An 18,470-nucleotide genomic window follows, 5' to 3' on the forward strand; every position below is an offset into this window, starting at 1 on the left:
ACAGGATCGAGAAGAGGGAGTAATGATGAGAGGTGGGATGGGAGGCAGGAGACAGAAGTCTTCTCTGAAACACTGGAAAAACACGGGGGTGGGGGACAATGAGGAGGTCACTGTCTTGCACCTAGAACACGAAGTGAAGAAGTTTGTTTTGGAAGGAAGGTCCTGGGGAGATGTGACCCCAAGCCCCAGGTAGGGCATAGTAGTGGCAACAGCTGCCTGGTGTTGGTTGCTGAAGCATTAAAAAGTGCCATGACGGAGCTGTCAGGAGGCAGCCCTTGGGAGCCAGGGCTCAGTGTGCTGTTACCGTAGGGGCTGTGTGCTGAGGGGTGGGGATGGAGGTTATTTCTTAGCTCTCGTGCTAACTCCATACATATTTGCTTCAAGCCACCCCTCAGTTGCTACAACACTGGCTCTTGTTCTGCTGGGACTGCTCATGAAGATCCACACCCCGACTTCGGCCTGCCGCACCCCCCAGATTCTGGGGTTCACTCTTTGGCAACTTCTTTGCTAAAAATAAAACAGAACAAAGTATGGTAGATTTTACTCATATACACTTCCCACCCCAAACAAGATGACTATTGAGAGGGGATAAGAGAGATTAAAACAATGATTTGAGGAGGGCCCAAATCACTGAACACAGAGAGCTAAAGCTGCCACCCAAGGATGGACGTTACTGAGCAAGTGAAGCTGTTTCTACACTGAAGATCTTCTTGTCTGAGGTGCTAGGGACTGAACCCACTGTTAAACCTCTGACTTGGGTTTCTTTCTGTAGTCCAGATTAGCTTCAAACTCTTGATCCTCTGGCCTCCGCCTCCTGAATGTCAGGATTACAGGTGTACACCACTATGTCACTTTGGTTTTTTTGGTTTCTTTTGTAGTTTTTAACTACATGTGTGTATGAGTGGCTAGGTGCACGCGGATGCAGGTGCCCTCAGAGGTCAGAGGTGTCATACCCCTTGGAGTTAAGAGTTGCAGGTGGTTGTGAGCCACCTGATGTGGGTACTTGGAAACAAAAGTGGGTTCTCTGCAAGAACAGTATGTACTCTTAATCACTGAGCCATCGCTCTGGCCCACTTTTGGTTTGTTTTGAAGTCAGGTCTTATGTAGCCCAGGTTGGCCTCAAACTTACTAAATAGCCAAAGACAACCTTGATCCTCTTGTCTCCAAGTCCCAAGTGTTGTGATTATAGGTGTGCTTCAATGAATCTTGCCAAAGAGTTTAGGCTGCAATCTTTCAATGTTAGCCCACTGCCCTGACTGGTGAGATTCTGCGTATGCATTATGGTACCAGAGTGAAGGGTTTGGGTTTTGCCTTTTGTTTTGACACAAGTTTCAATACATAGCTAGCCCTGGCTGTATTTTTCGTCCTTTCTTTTCTCCTTTATTTTTTTTTTTAAAGGTTTCTTTATTTATTTTATGTATATGGATACACTGTAGCTGTACAGATGAGGTTGTGAGCCTTCATGAAGTTGTTAGAAATTGAATTTTTAGGACCTGTCCTTGCTCTCGTTGGACCCCCGATCACTCTGGTCAACTCTGCTTGCTCAGTCCCTGCTTGCTCCAGCCCAAAGATTTATTTATTATTATACATAAGTACATAGTAGTTGTCTTCAGACACTTCAGAAGAGGGCGTCAGATCTCATTACAGGTGGTTGTGAGCCACCATGTGATTGCTGGGATTTGAACTCAGGACCTTCAGAAGAGCAGTCAGTGCTCTTACCCGCTTAGCCATCTCGCCAGCCCCTTCTTTTTTCCTAAGACAGGGTCTCTCTATCTGACCAGGAATTCATTACAATGACTCAGCTGGCCTCAAACTCACGAGCGATCTATTGGTTTCTGCTGCCCAAGTTGCAACAACATCATTTTAAGGTTTGAGCCCATCACAACATGATGAAATATATTAAAGGGTTGCAGAATTAGGAAGGTTGAGAACCACTGGCCTAATACTTATTATGTAGTGCAATTAGTTTCGGACTTGTGGCAATCCTCCTGTTTTGGCCTCCCAAGTACTGGATGATAAGCATGCAGTACCATGTCTAACTTTAGGATTAAGTTTTTCTTGTTTTGCTTCTTGGCAGTGTTGGGCCTTCCATCTCCTATGTAAGTATTGTACAAGTGTACTACATCTCCAGCCCCATACCTACAGTAATTTATAAAACCCTATCCTTGGTTTTGGATTAATGACAGCTTTACCTACAAGGAGAGAAAGAAGACTTCAGACCACCCTGACCTTACCTATTGCCAGGAAGAGATCATTCACGTTCATAGCAGTCTTAGCTGAAGTCTCCATAAATAATAAACTGTTGTCATCTGCATATGCCTGAGCCTCCTAAAAGGGATGAAAGTAGCATTGCTTTTATATTCTCAAGTAGTACTCTAGCATGAAAGAATATTTTATGTTCTCTCCTCTTAATGACCTTTTATATAGGGACCCTGGTATATAATATATAATACATACTTTATATATAGTCCTGGACCCTTAATATAGTAATGATTCCCATCAAGATAAACCCGTGCCCACTAAATTCAACAGAGATGTTAGGAATCTCTGTGTGTACACATAACCAGATGTGCATGTAGAGGACAGAGGTTGACTTTGGGTATCTTCCTTAACTACTGTTCATCTTATTTGTTTTCTTTCTTTTTTTTTTTCTTTTCAATTTATTGTTTGTAGGAGGAACGGCATGGGCACAGCCACCTCTGTATAAATATTGGGGCCCCGCAGCTGCAAAGGCATCTCCTGCAGGAGGACCTAATTGAGGACTGCCTGAGAGACCAAGGATTATTTATGTAAACAATGTCAGCCAAACTGCTGTTTTGGGGACCAATGGGGCACGAGTAGAGGGTATTTAAGGAGCTTGCAGCAGTTCAGATGAGCTTGCTGCTGAAGTCTCAGTCCGTGTTGTTGATTCCACACCACCTCACTTCCAATACCCAAGGGCAGGTAGGGTCAGGCAGCGGGTGGTCCAGGGCACAGACAACAACTGTTTGTATATATGTACACATGTGTATGTGTGTGCATGGCTGAAAGCCATGGTATGCTTATGGAGGTCAGAGTCAATGACGGAAGTCGTTCTCTCCTTCCTTCTTTATATGGACTCCAAGGACTGAACTTAGGCCCCACCTTTACCTGTAGATATCTTACTAACCCCTACCTTACTGTCTTTTAAGACAACCTCTCTCACTGAACTTGAAATGGCTACTCTGTTTTAGCTAGAGTAGCTGGCCAATAAGCCCCAGAGACATCCCCAGCACTGAGAGTGCAGGCAGGTGCAGCCTTACCAAGCCTTTTTAATTGATGCTGGGAATCCAAGTCTCCCCGCTTCCACACAAGCAATTTGCCACTGGAACCACATCCCCAGGGTGAAGAATCTTAACATGGAGCAGGGTAAACTGACAGGGGTCTTTGGGTTATGGTATGTCAATAGTTCCTTACCTCAAATCTAACTATTTCCTGCTTCCTGTTTTCACCCTGGTACCCTACAACTGCTATTTCCCTACCCCTCTGATCTGGAACTTTCTTCTGATTCCTTTAAAATCTGTTGGCTGCCGTTTGGTCACACTGTTGCTGTATCTAATCTGGTATACAACTATGGAAGAAGACAACGAAAGCCTCACATGAAAATTTCAGGAGACTGGGAAAAAGAGGTCCCACATACAGACCAAGCGTGCTAGGGATTCTGTAGGCCACCTTACTTCATACTCCACCATGCGCTTGTTGGCAAGGTCAGCTTTGTTCCCTGCCAAGGCAATAACAATGCTAGGGCTGGCTTGCCGCTGTAGTTCCTTTACCCATGTCTTTGCCCGAGCAAACGTTTCCTGGGAAAACATGAAAGAGAGAGAATGTGCTGGAATGAGTGCCAGTCCACAATCACCACCTTCTCAGCCCCACACCTCTCCTCCTCAGGTGCCCTTTCTTCCCTGAGATCATAGGTCTCTGACAACCTGCATCCTCCGGCTTAGTGCTTGGAATCATAGTTGGTACTTTTATCTTGCTATTTAAGAACTCTTTCCTCTCCCTACCTAATTTAATATCTATGAAGCTCAGTGAACAGTTTTCTTAGCCCACTTACCTGATTAGTAATATCATAGACCACGATTGCAGCCTGGGCACCCCTGTAGTACATAGGGGCTAAACTGTGGTATCGCTCCTGCCCAGCAGTGTCCCAGATCTCAAACTTGACTGTTGTGTCATCTAGACACACGGATTGGGTGAGGAAGGCCGCTATGAAGGAGAAAATGAACAAGTTGTAAGTGGGACAAAGGGTGGGGAGATCCCACTCCCCTTCATGTGACCTCTGCACATCCTAAGATCAGTTGCCACCAAGGCCCATCAGCTACAGGGTTAGTGTTCTCCGTTCATGTAACTTTTGAAACAGGATCAAGATGGCTTCTGAATGTTTTTGGGTACAGGCAGGAGGCTCAGGAGTTCAAGGTCTTACTTGACTATTTAGCAAGTTTGAAGCCAGGCTGGGCCAAAGGAACCCTTAGATTTATTTGTTCATTTATTCACTTAAGAGTCTCAGAGCTGGGGGGAGGGTATGGGGGACTTTTGGGATAGCATTGGAAATGTAAATGAAGAAAATACCTAATTAAAATAAGTAAATTAAAAAAAAAAAGAGTCTCCGAGCTGGGTGATGATGGCGCACTCCTTTAATCCCAGCACTAGAAAGGCAGAGGTAGGTGGATCTCTTTAAGTTTGAGGGTAGCCTGGTCTACATAGTGAGTTCCAGGACAGCCAGGGCTACATAAAGAAACCCTATCTTTAAGAAAAAAAAGGAGGCAGTAAGTAACATCAAGAAGTAGGAGGAGAAAGGTGGAGAGTTGGCTCGGCAGTCAAGAGCACTTGTTGCTTTGTCAGAGTTTGATTCCAAGCACCTACACAGCGGCTCACAACATGTAATTCATCTTCCAGGGGATCCAATATCCTCTTCTAACCTAGTAAGCACCAGACACACATAGTGCACAAATATGCAAATGAGCAAAATATTCATATACCCCAAATAATAAATCTATAACCATAAAAAACATTCAAACAGACAAACAAAAAGAATTACAAGGAGCCAGGTATGGTGGTGTTGTGTCTTTAATCCCAACACTAGGGAGGTCGAGGCAGGTAGATCTCTGGCAGGATGACTCAGTGGTCAAGAGCACTGGTTCTTACACAGGACCAAGTTTCAGTTGCCAGCTTCCACATGGCAGTTCACAACCATCCATCATTCAAATCACACACACAAAGAAAGGAATCTTTCTTAAAAGTTGAATAAGAAGGCCAGGCATGGTGGCGCACGCCTTTAATCCCAGCACTCGGGAGGCAGAGGCAGGTGGATTTCTGAGTTCGAGGCCAGGCTGGTCTACAAAGTAAGTTCCAGGACAGCCAGGGCTACACAGAGAAACACTGTCTCGAAAAATCAAACCAAACCAAACCAAACCAAAACAAACAAAAGTTGAATAAGGCCTAGAGAGATGGCACAGAGGTAAGGAGCACTGGCTGCTCTACCATAGGACCTGGGCTCAATTCCCAATACCCCCGAGGCAGCTTAAGACTGTCTGTAAGTCTAGTTCCAGGGGATCCAATATGCTCACACAGTCAAAACACATAAAAATATAAATTATATATAAAAAGTTAAATAAGTAATAAAAACAGTAACTTAAAAATTAGATTTTTAGGGCCCAACACACCTGTACGTCTAGCAATTGGGAGATGGAGGATCAGAAAGACAAGGCCGGGGCTGGAGAGATGAGATGGCTCAGCGGGTAAGAGCACTGACTGCTCTTCCGAAGGTCCTGAGTTCAAATCCCAGCAACCACATGGTGGCTCACAACCACCGGTAATGAGATCTGATGCCCTCTTCTGGTGCGTCTGAAGTCAGCTACAGTGTACTTATGTACTTATGGGCTGCAGCAGCAGGGACTGAGCGAGCGGAGTTGACTGGAGCTCGCTGGGGCTGACCAGAGCAAGCAGAGGTCCTAAAAATTCAATTCCCAACAACCACATGAAGGCTTACAACCATCGGTATAGCTGTGGTGTACTCACATACATATATACATACATACATACATACCATACAAATAAATAATTAATTAATTAAAAGAAAGAAAGACAAGGACATTCATTCTTGCTATACCAGTCTGGTCTACTCAAGTCTCCATCTTAAACAAACCAAACCCACAGGATTTTAAAACCTGATGGCAGGTACTAGAATGACACACTTCCAAGATGCACATGTGGAGGTTAGAGAACAGCTCTGTGGAACTGGCTCTCTCCTTCCACATCTTCAGGTTAGTACAACAAGCACCTTTACTTCTAAGCCATCTTGTTGACTCATATTTTTTTCCAGTAAAATGATAAATTTTATTAAAAAGAAAAGATTTACCATTTATTTGTGTGCTATGTATGGGTATATGCATGTGAATGCAGATACCTACAGAAGCCAGGAGAGGTGTGAGATGCCATGGTTTGACTTCTGGGATTATATGTAGTTGTGAGCTGCCCACCTTCTGAGGACACTAGGAATTCAGGTCCTCTAAAGGAACAGCACGCTCCCTTAACCATCTCCAGCATCCCCAGGAAAACCTTTAGCAAGGGTTCCAATCCAGACTTAAGCAAGGCATTAAGTGAGTGGTGCTCACTGACGAGCAGCTGCACTGTAGGGTGGGTGTGAGACTGATTACCAAGGGACTCATCTGACTATGAATCACTGCTCCATTACAGCAACACAATTCTGGTAGGATAGTACTGTGGCTTGAACATGAGGCCTTTTGCATACTAAACAAGTACTCTACCCACTGAACTATATTCCTAGTCCTTTTTTGTTTAGTCAGGATCTGGTTTGTAATGAAGACTGATGGAACTCACTCTGTAGCACACATAAGATCCCCACGCCTGGGCTGGTGAGATGGCTCAGTAGGTAAGAGCACCCAACTGCTCTTCCGAAGGTCCGAAGTTCAAATCCCAGCAACCACATGGTGGCTCACAACCATCTGTAATGAGATCTGACGCCCTCTTCTGGTGTGTCTGAAGACAGCTACAGTGTACTTACATATAATAAAAATAAATAAATCTTTAAAAAAAAAATATCCCCACGCCTTCAATTACCAAGTATCTAAGATAACAGGTCTGTGTCAATGGGCCTGAACATTTGTTTTTAAAATTTTTATTTTTAGTTATGTATATATTTGTTTTAAAAATATTTATAGCCGGGCGTGGTGGCGCAGGCCTTTAATCCCAGCACTCGGGAGGCAGAGGCAGGCGGATTTCTGAGTTCGAGGCCAGCCTGGTCTACAAAGTGAGTGCCAGGACAGCCAGGGCTACACAGAGAAACCCTGCCTCGAAAAAAACCAAAAAAAAAAAAATTTATATTATCATTTTTTAAATTACAAGTTATTGTGTGGGTAGTGCTAGTAGGCCAAAGGTGTCAGACCACCCTCCTTGCAAACTGCCCCCCAAACCCCCCTCGCTGGAATCACAGGTAGTTGTGAGCCACCTGAGGTTTGCTCAGAACCAAACTTGGGTGTGTGTGTCTGTGTGTGTCCCTACAAGTTCAGTACGTGTTTCTAACTTCTCAGCTATCTCTCCAGTTCCTGAGTGTCAGCTTTGAACTGTCCCAGAACTTGAAGCAGTCCCCTGCCTTTGCTTCCAGAGTGTTTCCATGTTTAGGAAAGAAGCCCCTCACCCTGCTTTCTCTTTTTTTTTTTTTTTTTTTTTTTAAAAACAGGGTTTCTCTGTTGCCCTGGCTGTTCTGGAATTCATTCTATAGACCAGGCTGGTCTCAAACACACCAGAGTGCTGGAATTAAAGGCGTGCATCACCATGCTCAGCCTGATTTTGCTTTTTAATTGTAATAGGACCTCACATAGGCCAGGCTGGCCTCAAACTCTATTGTTAAGAATGGCCTTGAATGCCTAATCTTCCTGCATTTTTCATGTCTGGGATTAAAAACCCATCCTGAGAGTCAGTTCTAAAATCATGTCCCAGATGTTCTTTTCAAGCCCTACTAAGAGTTGAACCTTCCTACTAAGCACTCACCTCCAATGGTGCTTTCCTGGTATTCATGGAACTGTCCTTTGACAAAACGTAACACCAGGCTAGACTTCCCCACCGCAGACTCTCCCAGCAGGACCAATTTGAACTGGCATATTTTGCTGGCCTGTGGTTGCCCATTGGGCCTGGCTGTACTTCTGCTAGTCATAGCCAGGTTATCAAAGTAGGAGAAGGTAGAGGGAGGGGAATGCCACAAAGCGGCAAAGGGGGAAGGGGAAGGGGAGGGACTTCCAGGCCTCAACAGTCCTGTAAAGAAAAAAATAGATGAAATTAGACACAGTTCCATTGAAACTGCATTTGTTTGTTCAGAAAACCAGAATAAACTTGGCATAAAATCCATGTAGGCCTGCCACATGTAGTTGTTTGTTTGTTTTGTTTTTTTGACACAGGGTTTCTCTGTATAACCCTGGCTGTCCTGGAACTCACTTTGTAGACCAGGCTGGCCTTGAACTCAGAAATCCACCTGCCTCTGCCTCCTGAATGCTGGAATTAAAGGCGTGCACCACCACCGTCCGGCTAAACTGCATTTTTTTTAAAAAACATTTTTTGTTCTGTTTTATGAGATGGTCTAAAATTTTGGTATATAGTCCAGGTTGGCTTTAACCCTGTGACAATCTTCCTGCCTCAGCTTCCCAAGTGCTAGGATCAGAGGCAAGGACCACCAAACTCAATAAGGTTTCTTTAACAGGGTCTAGATAGCTCAGAGTGACTTGAACTCCTGATTCCCGCCTTCACCTACTCCCACTGAAGTGCTAGACCGGCAGGCCCACATGGATTTTATGCCAAGTTTATTTTGGTTTTCTGAGACAGCTTCTCATTGAATAGTAGTGGCTGGGCTGGAACTTACCATGTAGACCAGGCTAGCCTTGAAATTACAGTGATCTCCCTGCCTTGTCCTCTGAGTGCTATGGTTACAGGTGTGCACAATCATTTTTTAGAACAAGAACAGAATCTCATTTCCTTGTTTCTAAAACTTGGCTCTGGTAATTAACTATACCACATTGAAAGGTTACTCACACTTCTGATAAGGTCCTACACAGCTGACCTTCAGTGAGAGTGGTAAAGAGCAAAACAAGAACTGCTTCTGGGCAAGTGTGGTGCTATGTACCTGCAATCCCAGCTTTCAAGAGGCTAGGCAGGAGGATCCATCAGTAGCTTAAGGCCCACCCTGTCTACTCCTCCCAATCATCTATACACACAAAGAACTGCATCTGCAATAAAGATTGTTCTTCCAGAGTGTGACTAGCAAGGGAGCTGAAATGGAGACTGAAAAGAAGTCTTAAATCCCCGACACATCTTCAAAGTTTTCCCCTGAATCACGGCAAACTTTAGCTGGCCTGTCCAACCACAGGTACACTAGTATGCAACTGGTGTGTGTGTGTGTGTGTGTGTATGTGTGTTTTCTCCTCCTCTTACTGATTGATTTATTGGTTGACTGGATGGTTCTGAGGATTTTTACAAGCTAGGCAGGCAAGTATTTTGAATACCGAGCCCTTAGTTTTCTTAGATAAGATCTCACTACATAGTTGGCTTGATGCTTAATATGTAGCCTAGGCTGACCTCCATCTGATAGAATTTCAGGTGCTGAGCACCATACTATGATTTTTTTCTGGTCTCTTGATGCTACCCCATATTTATATTTAACATTTACATATATTAATTATTACTATATTCCTGCAAAGCACCCAAGATATGAAAAAAGAAACAGGAATGAAGGTGAGGGTAAAAAGGATTAGCAGAGGGTTGAAGCAGTGATCATGGGACTCATAGATGACTGTGCCCTGTGGACACTACACCAACGGTCCTAATAGCCCTGACTTGCAGTACCACTAAGTTTATGTGTGTGTGGAGGTCATAAGACAGCTGCAAGAGCTTGCTCTCCTCCTACTATACGGGTTCCAGAGATGGACAACTATCCGTACCTGCTGAGCCATCTTGCTGCCTTCCCGCCACTGGTCTAAAGACTCACACTTGGGGCTGGAGAGATGGCTCAGCGGTTAAGAGCACTGACTGCTCTTCCAAAGGTCCTGAGTTCAAATCCCAGCAACCACATGGTGGCTCACAACCATCTGTAATGAGATCTGGCGCCCTCTTCTAGAGTGTCTGAAGACAGCTACAGTGTACTCACATGTAATAAATAAATAAATAATTAAAAAAAAAAAAGACTCACACTCTGGCTGGGTGTGATATTGGAGACACATATTAGGAGACAGACACAGGTGACTCTCTTGAGTTTGAGACCAGGCTGGTCTACACTGCAAGTTCCAAACTAGTCTGGCTCCTTCATGTGTATGTGCGTACAACTATACATATGGACACCATACACAATTGTCCAAGAAATCTGAAAACTATTTCTGCAAATCACAACTATTTTGCTTCTTTACCAACTGTGCAGTGTTTCTCAAACTGTGGGCTCTACAACAATAATGATCTTGAAATCAGAGGGGTGGAATGAAGCTGTCTCTGGCCAGCCTATAGCAGGGCTACTGAAATACAGAGCATCCAAGGGGCCAGAAGAGCCCTCAACCTTGGTACTAAAATTATAGAGCCTTGTAGCTGTAGCCCAAGCCGCCCTGCCTCAGGTACCTAAGTGTTGACACAGGTCTTCACCAGCATTCCCAGTGGATTTTTTTTTTTTTAAAACTAAGAGTTGACAATGGGCAAATGATCCACTTAAATTAAAAAAAAAAAAAAAGTAACAGCGATCTGTAACCTTGAGGGTTGATTTGGCTGTGGCTGGCTAGCTGGGTGTCACCTTCCTTCTACACAGCTAACGGTTTGTTCCTTCTAAAGAACAAACAGCCTTCCTGGAGAGAGGACTCTTTTTCAGTCAAGGGTAGTGGGACCTTGTCTGAAAACATAAAAATTGACAGTCAACCTAGCCTACTGAGTTCTTGCCCAGCCAAAGTTACACTGCAAGATCAAAAAGAAAGGGCAGCCTCACAGACAGGAGCGGCTTAGGAAACACCTGCTAACTTGAGAGGACTGAGGTCTGTCCATAGGTCACCCCACTGGGCAGGGACACAAGAGGATGTTCTCCAAGCACCACTGCAAAGTCCAAATAACAGGAACGGTTTGTTAGCCTGTCAGCCCCACCTAGAGGGAGACTGCAGTCCTTTGTTATTCCCCATAACTTGCTCCAACTCAGTACACTACATCTATGTAAAACTTCTGGAGATCCATCATCTGTCAGTAAACAGAGTTCCCAGTACATGGCCACCACACTCTGTCCAGTCTGAAATGTCAGCCCTGTAAGGTCAGTCAGCAAAAAGCCAGTCTGTATGTCAAATACTCCATTTCTACTTTACAGGTGAGAAAACTGAGGCTCATAAAGTTAGTTAACTTTCAGGCATTCAGTATAGCCAGCTGAACAGTATCTCTGCCCCCTTTTATATCACCATGCTTGCCTTCCTTCCTTCTTCTTCTTATTTTTTATTTTTATTTTTTTTGGCTGTGGCTGTGTATCCTAGGTTGGTCTTCAACTCAAATTTTTGCTCATTTGCTTTTGTCTTCAGTGTGCTGGGATTACAGACATACAACATGTCACTTGGTCTCCCTCCACTGTATTTTGTTTTAAACATTTTTGGGGACAAGATAGACTTATACTTGTGGTGATCCTCTTGTTTTGGCTGCTCAGGAGCTGGGCATGGTGGCGCACACCTTTAATCCCAGCACTCAGGAGGCAGATGGAGGCGGATTTCTGAGTTCGAGGCCAGCCTGGTCTACAGAGTTCCAGGACAGCCAGGGCTACACAGAGAAACCCGGTCTAGAAAAAAAAAAGCATGTTTCCCACTGAGATATCTCCCCAGTCCCTCTACTACTCAAAGGATCAGGAATGCTTAGTTTGGTGAGGGTACTAAAATACAAATATGAGTGTACACCAGAGAGAGCTTCTGTCTCGGGTCAGCCCCCCTAAGTGCTTGCTTTGGAACTGGAAACTTTCCTAACTACCATCTATTCTCACACTGCTCCGACAGGACTGCCATTACTCCTCTGTAGCAGTCCTTAAACAAGCTCTGCCTGGATAGTTGGCAAAAGGGAAACTGTGGCAATTTGTAGGATTCGGTGAGTTTTAGAGTCAATGTGAGATTTACTAAAGGAAGATAGGGCAGACGCCAACAAATACCTTCATTTCCTTTCCACTTGCTTTAGACCCAAGTCACTGAAATCTTCAACTGAGAGTTCTACTACTTAGCTCAGCTCTTTAACTGTTGATTCAACATTATCCAGTGAGTCACTGGCTTAAGAGTGCCACCTCCTCCCTGCTCCCCCTTGTTTCTCCAAAAGGTAAAAAGCATGCTTATCACTTATCAGCATGGCAGTGCTAACTCCCAATTATTGACTTGGGAAAGATTAGAACACCTTCTCTAATTTGTCTACCTAGAAAATCCCAAACTTATAGGGTTGAGTATAAATGTCACTTGTGAAACTACATAATATCTTATGATAGTAAAATTCATCATTGCTCTAGACTACCCCAAAAGCTAATTATGACCAAGACTGAAGGGCCAGAGAAATGGGTCTAAAAAGTGAGTTCCAGGACAGCCAGAGCTACACAGACAAACCCTGTGTCAACAAAGCAAAGCAAAGCAAAACAAAACATAAAAAACTAAAACCATTTATTTTCTGTGTATATGTGCACATATGTGTGCTTGACTGCCACAGTACATTTGTGGCAGTCAGAGGATAGCCGCTGGGAGTTGGCTTTCTCCTTCCACAATGTGGGCTCTGGGACTCCAACACTCATCGAGCTATCTCCCCAACAAGCAACATATTTCTATCATGTATTTACCACACTGAGTTATATCCATTTACTCTGCTAAACCTTCTCAAAAAGTGGGATTTTAAAAAACTTGTGTAGCCGGGCGTGGTGGCGCACGCCTTTAATCCCAGCACTCGGGAGGCAGAGGCAGGCGGATTTCTGAGTTCGAGGCCAGCCTGGTCTACAAAGTGAGTGCCAGGACAGCCAGGGCTACACAGAGAAACCCTGTCTCAAAAAACCAAAAAATAAATAAATAAATAAATAAATAAATAAATAAAAAACTTGTGTAATCATAAACCTTCAGAGAAGTAGTAGTAGTTCATTAAGTGTTCTGAAATCCTCCCCAACCTACTCCTCCCTGGATAGACCTCAGTTCAGTTTAGGGAGTTCTTGACAGGTTTTAGAACAGTTCTCTTCCCATGGAGTGACCCCACCCACACGGTACTGTTGTAATTCACATGGGCCAACTGCTCTTCCTGCCACCCGTTATTATGTCTCCCATGGCCTAATCACAGTGTCTCTGTAACACTGAGGCAACTCCTAGTGCCTTAAAAAACAAACCTCTTTGAGGTTTTAGGTGATGTTAAGCAGGTTTTTGTTTGTTTGTTTTCTGAGACAGGGCTTTTCTGCGTTAATAGCCCTGGCAGTCCTGGAATTCTCTTTGTAGATCAGGCTGGCCTCAAATTCAGAGATAGGACTGCCTCCAGAGTGCTGGAATTAAGGGCGTGCACTACCACACCTGAGAAGCAGTTTTTAAAAAAAGTCATTATCCCTGGCCTTGAGAAACAAGTTTAGAAATAAAGGTCACAGCCAGCCAGGTATCCACAACCCCTAAGAGAAAGGTACACTCTAGCCACTCCAGAAACCTGTACTTTCCTCTCCTCGCCGGGTGACTTCTTTTATCAATTCAGTTGTTGTTCAGTGAACGACTAAGTCTTTCCTGAAACTTTCTTGGGAAGTAAGAGTATACTGTCTATGGTTCTGTGGTATCCTTCCTCTCAGAGGGCCATTGCGTTTCCTTACTTGAAGTTCACTGTTTCACACTTCGATTCCATTTGGCCTCACACAAGCTGTGCTACTGATCCCCTTCCCACCTGAGATGTCTCAGGGTTAGGAAGTAGGTGTCTGTTGCTTCTCCTACCCGATCTGTGGCTCCTTCTCAGAAGCCAAATATATTAACACATACAGACAAGCAAACCACCACGGACTCATTCTTGCACTAAAGCAAAGTAAGAGAAGATACAGGGTATGATGTTTAAGGAACCAAGAAAGCCCCCTTCTCCCAGTATACTAATGTAACTCCAGGCCTGTGCTTGAAAATGGACATTGCTAAGCCTCTTTAGCTCCCTAGACTTTGGTAAATTTGGGAGATAATATTTTAAGTCACTATGAATAATTTACAGCTTAAATTTTAGTAATTCCAAATACAACCTCTATTTTCATTCTCTTTGTACTTAGGATCTGGTAAATGCTAATCATATATTCTACCACTAGGTTACAATCCTAAACCCTAAATTTAAAAACAAAAATAAAGCCGGGCGTGGTGGTGCATGCCTTTAATCCCAGCACTCGGGAGGCAGAGGCAGGCGGATTTCTGAGTTCGAGGCCAGCTTGGTCTACAAAGTGAGCTCCAGGACAGCCAGAGCTATAAAGAGAAACCCTATCTCGAAAAACCAAAAAAAACAAACAAACAAAAAAAAAAAACAAAACAAAACAAAAAAAAACCTTGTGGGCAGTAGTGATACTGTTTGGGATAGTGTCTGTTATGTAGCTTAGCCTGGCCTTGAACTCTGCTGCTTCAGTCTCCTGAATACTGGAATCAAAGGCAAGTACCACTATGCCCAGCTTCCAGATCCCTTCTTGAAAGGTTTTAAGGAGAAGATAGGAAAAGCAAAACCAAACCAAACCAAACAAAACAAAAAAACCTCACGAAGAGACACAGAATAGGACAGGATATGATCAAGGTTTAAAGATGGCAAAGATTACAGAGGGTGAACACACATACACACATCCCAATAGTTTTCTCCAGGACTGGCTGTGTAGGTGAGAAAGCTGGGAGGAGGGGTAAACTGAGGTTTTTGCTGGACACCGTGCAATGACCAGATTAGAGGGCTTCAAAAAGTCAAAAATGTCCAAGTTCAAATTCAGAGAAATATGGGAATTTCTTGGGTCACTATACCAAGCCAGGTATAAGACCCTCTTCTGGAACCATGACCATCTCCCTGAGATAAGGAAGAGACAGTCAAGTACTGTGAAAATGTGGATGGACGAGGGGTTTCTGATTCTTCACTCTAGTAGAGATGCTAACAACTACCCTAAACAAAATTATTCCCCTTATTGTTTCTTTCTTGCCTACAAAGTCTTGCTTATTATGCATTTGGGCGGTTTCTAGACTACCCAGTGCACCACTATGTGTATACACTGAAGAAGGCAAATAATAACTCAAAGGACAGCTCTATGTTTGTTCTGAATTTGACAGAAGGCAAGATGAACGGCAAAGGGAACACAATAAATATCAGAATATCATCCAAGAGAATGCCGTGGAGAGAATGAAAACGGCATTTAGGGGCACATGCAAAAAACCTGTCTTTGTTTGGTTTTTTTTTTTCATGTGCTCACTAAATGATGGTCTCATTCTTTCCATAGTATTCTGCTCTTGATTAGTCTTATTTAATACCTCTAACTGTCCTAAATGAAATAAGCTATGTGTAGAAGGACTCAGATTCTATATATTTCTGTACAGCTTAAACACTTTAATATGTGTGTGTATTACTTTGGTAATTAAGAAATCTAGTGATACAAGTTATCCGGATGGCTTGGCGGCCCTTAGTGCCCTTGTAAGAGACCTGTTCAGTTTCCAGCACCAACACGGCAGCTCCTAATTGTCCAGCGGGTCTAGTACCTTTTCTGACCTCTGAGGGGTCCTGCATGCATGTGGTATATATGCAGACACTATGTGGTAACAAAAAAATAAATAAATTCAGTGATCACTAACATTAGTATAGAAAGGAAAGAGGAAGAGGAGGTAGGACCCTAAGGGAGAAACCAATAGGTTCCAATCTATAGAAAATTTGACAGGTTAGCAAACCCCTCCCTCTATATGTGTGTGTATGTATATGTATATATATATGCATATATATATGTATGTGTGTATATATATATATATGCAATGTTTGAATACCAAACAGCCACAAATTGTCCTCTGACATTGTGGCTCAAACACACACACACACACACACACACAAAATATAATTTAAAAACATCTTCATTCTCTATAATCCATCTTTCTAAATACCTCAAGGTTTGACCTAAATAGCTAATCTCAATCTCTCTCTCTCTCTCTCTCTCTCTCTCACACACACACACACACACACACACACACACACACACTTTTTGCCCTGAATAAGTGGGCAAAAAGAAAGGATGGTGCCAACCTTCTGGTAGCTAACCTCTCAATTCTTCCCCAAATCCCTTCAGGGATATCACCTCACAGTTCCTGGCGTGGACAGTCTGTCCCATTAACTATCTAGGAAATGCCCAAGTGCAAGTCTCACAGAAGTTTCAATAAACATGGTCCATTTTTTTTTTTTAATGGCTGGGGATTGCTTTGCCCCTTTCCATGCAAATGACAAGAGTTCCTCAATTCTAGGTTAAAAGTTAAGAGTAGTCACCACAGACCACATTATGAAGTGGGAAAGACTGAGCAAAGCACTCCCAAATTTTCTTAGTTCTCTCACAGTAGACGAAATAGGAAAAACAAGGAATACAATAACAAACCTAAAGGAAACAGGAGTGCAGTCAAGACTAGCTATGAGGTCAGGGTAAACTAAAGTGTGTGTGTGTGTTGGGGGGGGGGGGGGGGACGTAGAGCTGCCAGGCGCCATGGAATAATACATAATTTTACCTTTGTCTTCACTCCCTACTCCTGAAGTACCCCAAAACTTCAAATCACCACACCCAAGCACTAAAGGAACAGAAGAGTAAGGAACTTTCAAGATACAGAGACTCCCCTCACCATCATTCCAGAAGTTCCCATTACTGATAGCAAGCCGTTTCTACTTCCTTCCACTTTGGTCTTCTACATTCTTCATTGACTTCAGTGAGACCAAATCTCTCTCGGCAACACCAGTACCCCTAGTTCCCCTTTCAACAGTCACTTTCCCTGAAAAGAATGCCACTTTCGGCTAAGAGCCCCGACAGTGGATGTCTCGGGAGACCCAGCCTCCGCTACCCTCGGGGCTGGGCGTAGCACTGTCCCCTCCACACCTCCTGCCAAATCGGCTGGCTTCCCCTCCCTCACTGCCTGGTCTCCGACCCCAGCTCCTCCCTCCTCACCGCGGAGCTCAGAGGCCGGAGGCCGGCCCTGGTCCTCACCCGCTCCGGGTCCCCGCGCCCGGCCCCCGAGCGGCCACCACAGCCAGAACCCAGCCGCCTCCCAACTAGAGGCTCGGCTCCCAGCCCTGCCGATCACCTCCTCGGCGCCCACTAGGCCTGCGGGACAGCCCCTTCGGCCCTCTCCAGGAGGCTCTGGAGCCCTGGCGGCGGCCCGCCCCGCCTCTGCCACAGGCCAGGCGGCGCTCCTCTCGGGACCTCCGCCTCTGCCCTTGTGGGCTCCATCAGTTCGGTACCTGGGGCTCCGTCTCCCCCGTCGGGCCCAAGCCTGTGTGGAACAGACAAACAGCCGCAGCTCAACCAAACTCCTGCCCCCTTCGCCTCCTCCTCCTCCTCCTCGCCGAGGCGGCTCCAGCCAATCGCAAGATCACCCGCCTACCGTGGTGGGTGGGCTATGTGAGCGTTCGCCCGCCAATCTTCTGGAGAAAGGCGGGCTTTGAGGGACTGTCACCAACTAGCACAAGTGAGAGATTAGATTGGCGAGGCCGCAAGCCAATAACTACACGAGAAGCCTTGAAGATTGACGGGATAAGTAGCCATTAAAAAGAGAGCTCCTGGGAGAGGGGGCAGTGCATCACGAACAGGCATGTGCGTCAGCCAATAGAACCTCAACACCCGTGACACCCCTCCCCCGCCTCTCGACTCGTAAACATCTAATCAGGTGAGTGAAGAAGGCGGGTCAAAAGGAAATTTTAACCAGTACTGGGTAATTTCCGAACTTGACAGGCAGGCAAGGCTAGTGCAAAAGAAGGCTTTTGGTCGGGTGTGTTGTGGCACTCCTAATCCCAGCACAGTGGATTGGGGTGGAGGTAGTTCTAGGCCATCCTCTTCTACTAGTGAGTTTGAGGCTAACCCGGGATACTCAGTTTAACAAGACCTCAGTATAAGGGGGATGGGGAGGGGAGTAAGCTGGGCTTGGTGGCCCACATGTTTAATCCTAGAAATCGGGAGGATCTCCATGAGTTCCATGCCAGCCTGGTATACAAAGCAAGTTCCAAGCTACACAGCGAGGCCCCCCCAAAAAACAAAAACAAAAAATGATACCAGCATTAACCTTCTCTTCTCCCCCATGCCTGGCTTTCTGTGTCATATTAATAAAGTAAAGACCCTTTAATCCCAGCACTCGCGAGGCAGAGGCAGGCGGATTTCTGAGTCTGGCCAGCCTGGTCTACAAAGTGAGTTCCAGGACAGCCAGGGCTACACAGAGAAACCCTGTCTCGCCGGGCGTGGTGGCGCACGCCTTTAATCCCAGCACTAGGGAGGCAGAGGCAGG

At 44.9% G+C, this 18,470-nt stretch overlaps 1 protein-coding gene across 2 annotated transcripts; it reads right to left on the minus strand.

The window, feature by feature from the left end:
• On the minus strand, positions 1-17,535 carry Rab5b (RAB5B, member RAS oncogene family). 2 transcript variants are annotated; one of them, XM_021174154.2, is made up of 6 exons: positions 17,434-17,535; positions 8,029-8,289; positions 4,073-4,224; positions 3,696-3,818; positions 2,235-2,328; positions 1-507 (listed from the first exon to the last, which is right to left on the minus strand). In XM_021174154.2, the coding sequence occupies exons 2-6, from the start codon at positions 8,189-8,191 to the stop codon at positions 392-394; spliced, it is 648 nt and encodes a 215-aa protein (XP_021029813.1). In that variant the 5' UTR covers positions 8,192-8,289; positions 17,434-17,535; the 3' UTR covers positions 1-391. The 2 variants fall into 2 exon arrangements, with proteins under 2 accessions (XP_021029813.1, XP_029338681.1); XM_029482821.1 differs by lacking the exon at positions 17,434-17,535 and adding an exon at positions 17,277-17,361.
• Positions 17,536-18,470: the final 935 nt, after the last annotated feature.

Source organism: Mus caroli, chromosome 10 (assembly GCF_900094665.2).
Source record: "Mus caroli chromosome 10, CAROLI_EIJ_v1.1, whole genome shotgun sequence".
NCBI classification, from domain to species: Eukaryota; Metazoa; Chordata; class Mammalia; order Rodentia; family Muridae; genus Mus; species Mus caroli.

Excerpts from the sequence above, each read along its gene's own strand:
- Rab5b (XM_021174154.2), bottom strand. The coding sequence starts at position 8,191 with ATGACTAGCAGAAGTACAGCCAGGCCCAATGGGCAACCACAGGCCAGC. Across the intron at positions 4,225-8,028 it reads CCAGGAAAGCACCATTGGAG|CGGCCTTCCTCACCCAATCC; the intron begins GTGAGTGCTTAG and ends TCTCCTTCATAG. Across the intron at positions 508-2,234 it reads TGATCTCTTCCTGGCAATAG|CAAAGAAGTTGCCAAAGAGT; the intron begins GTAAGGTCAGGG and ends TTTTATTTTTAG.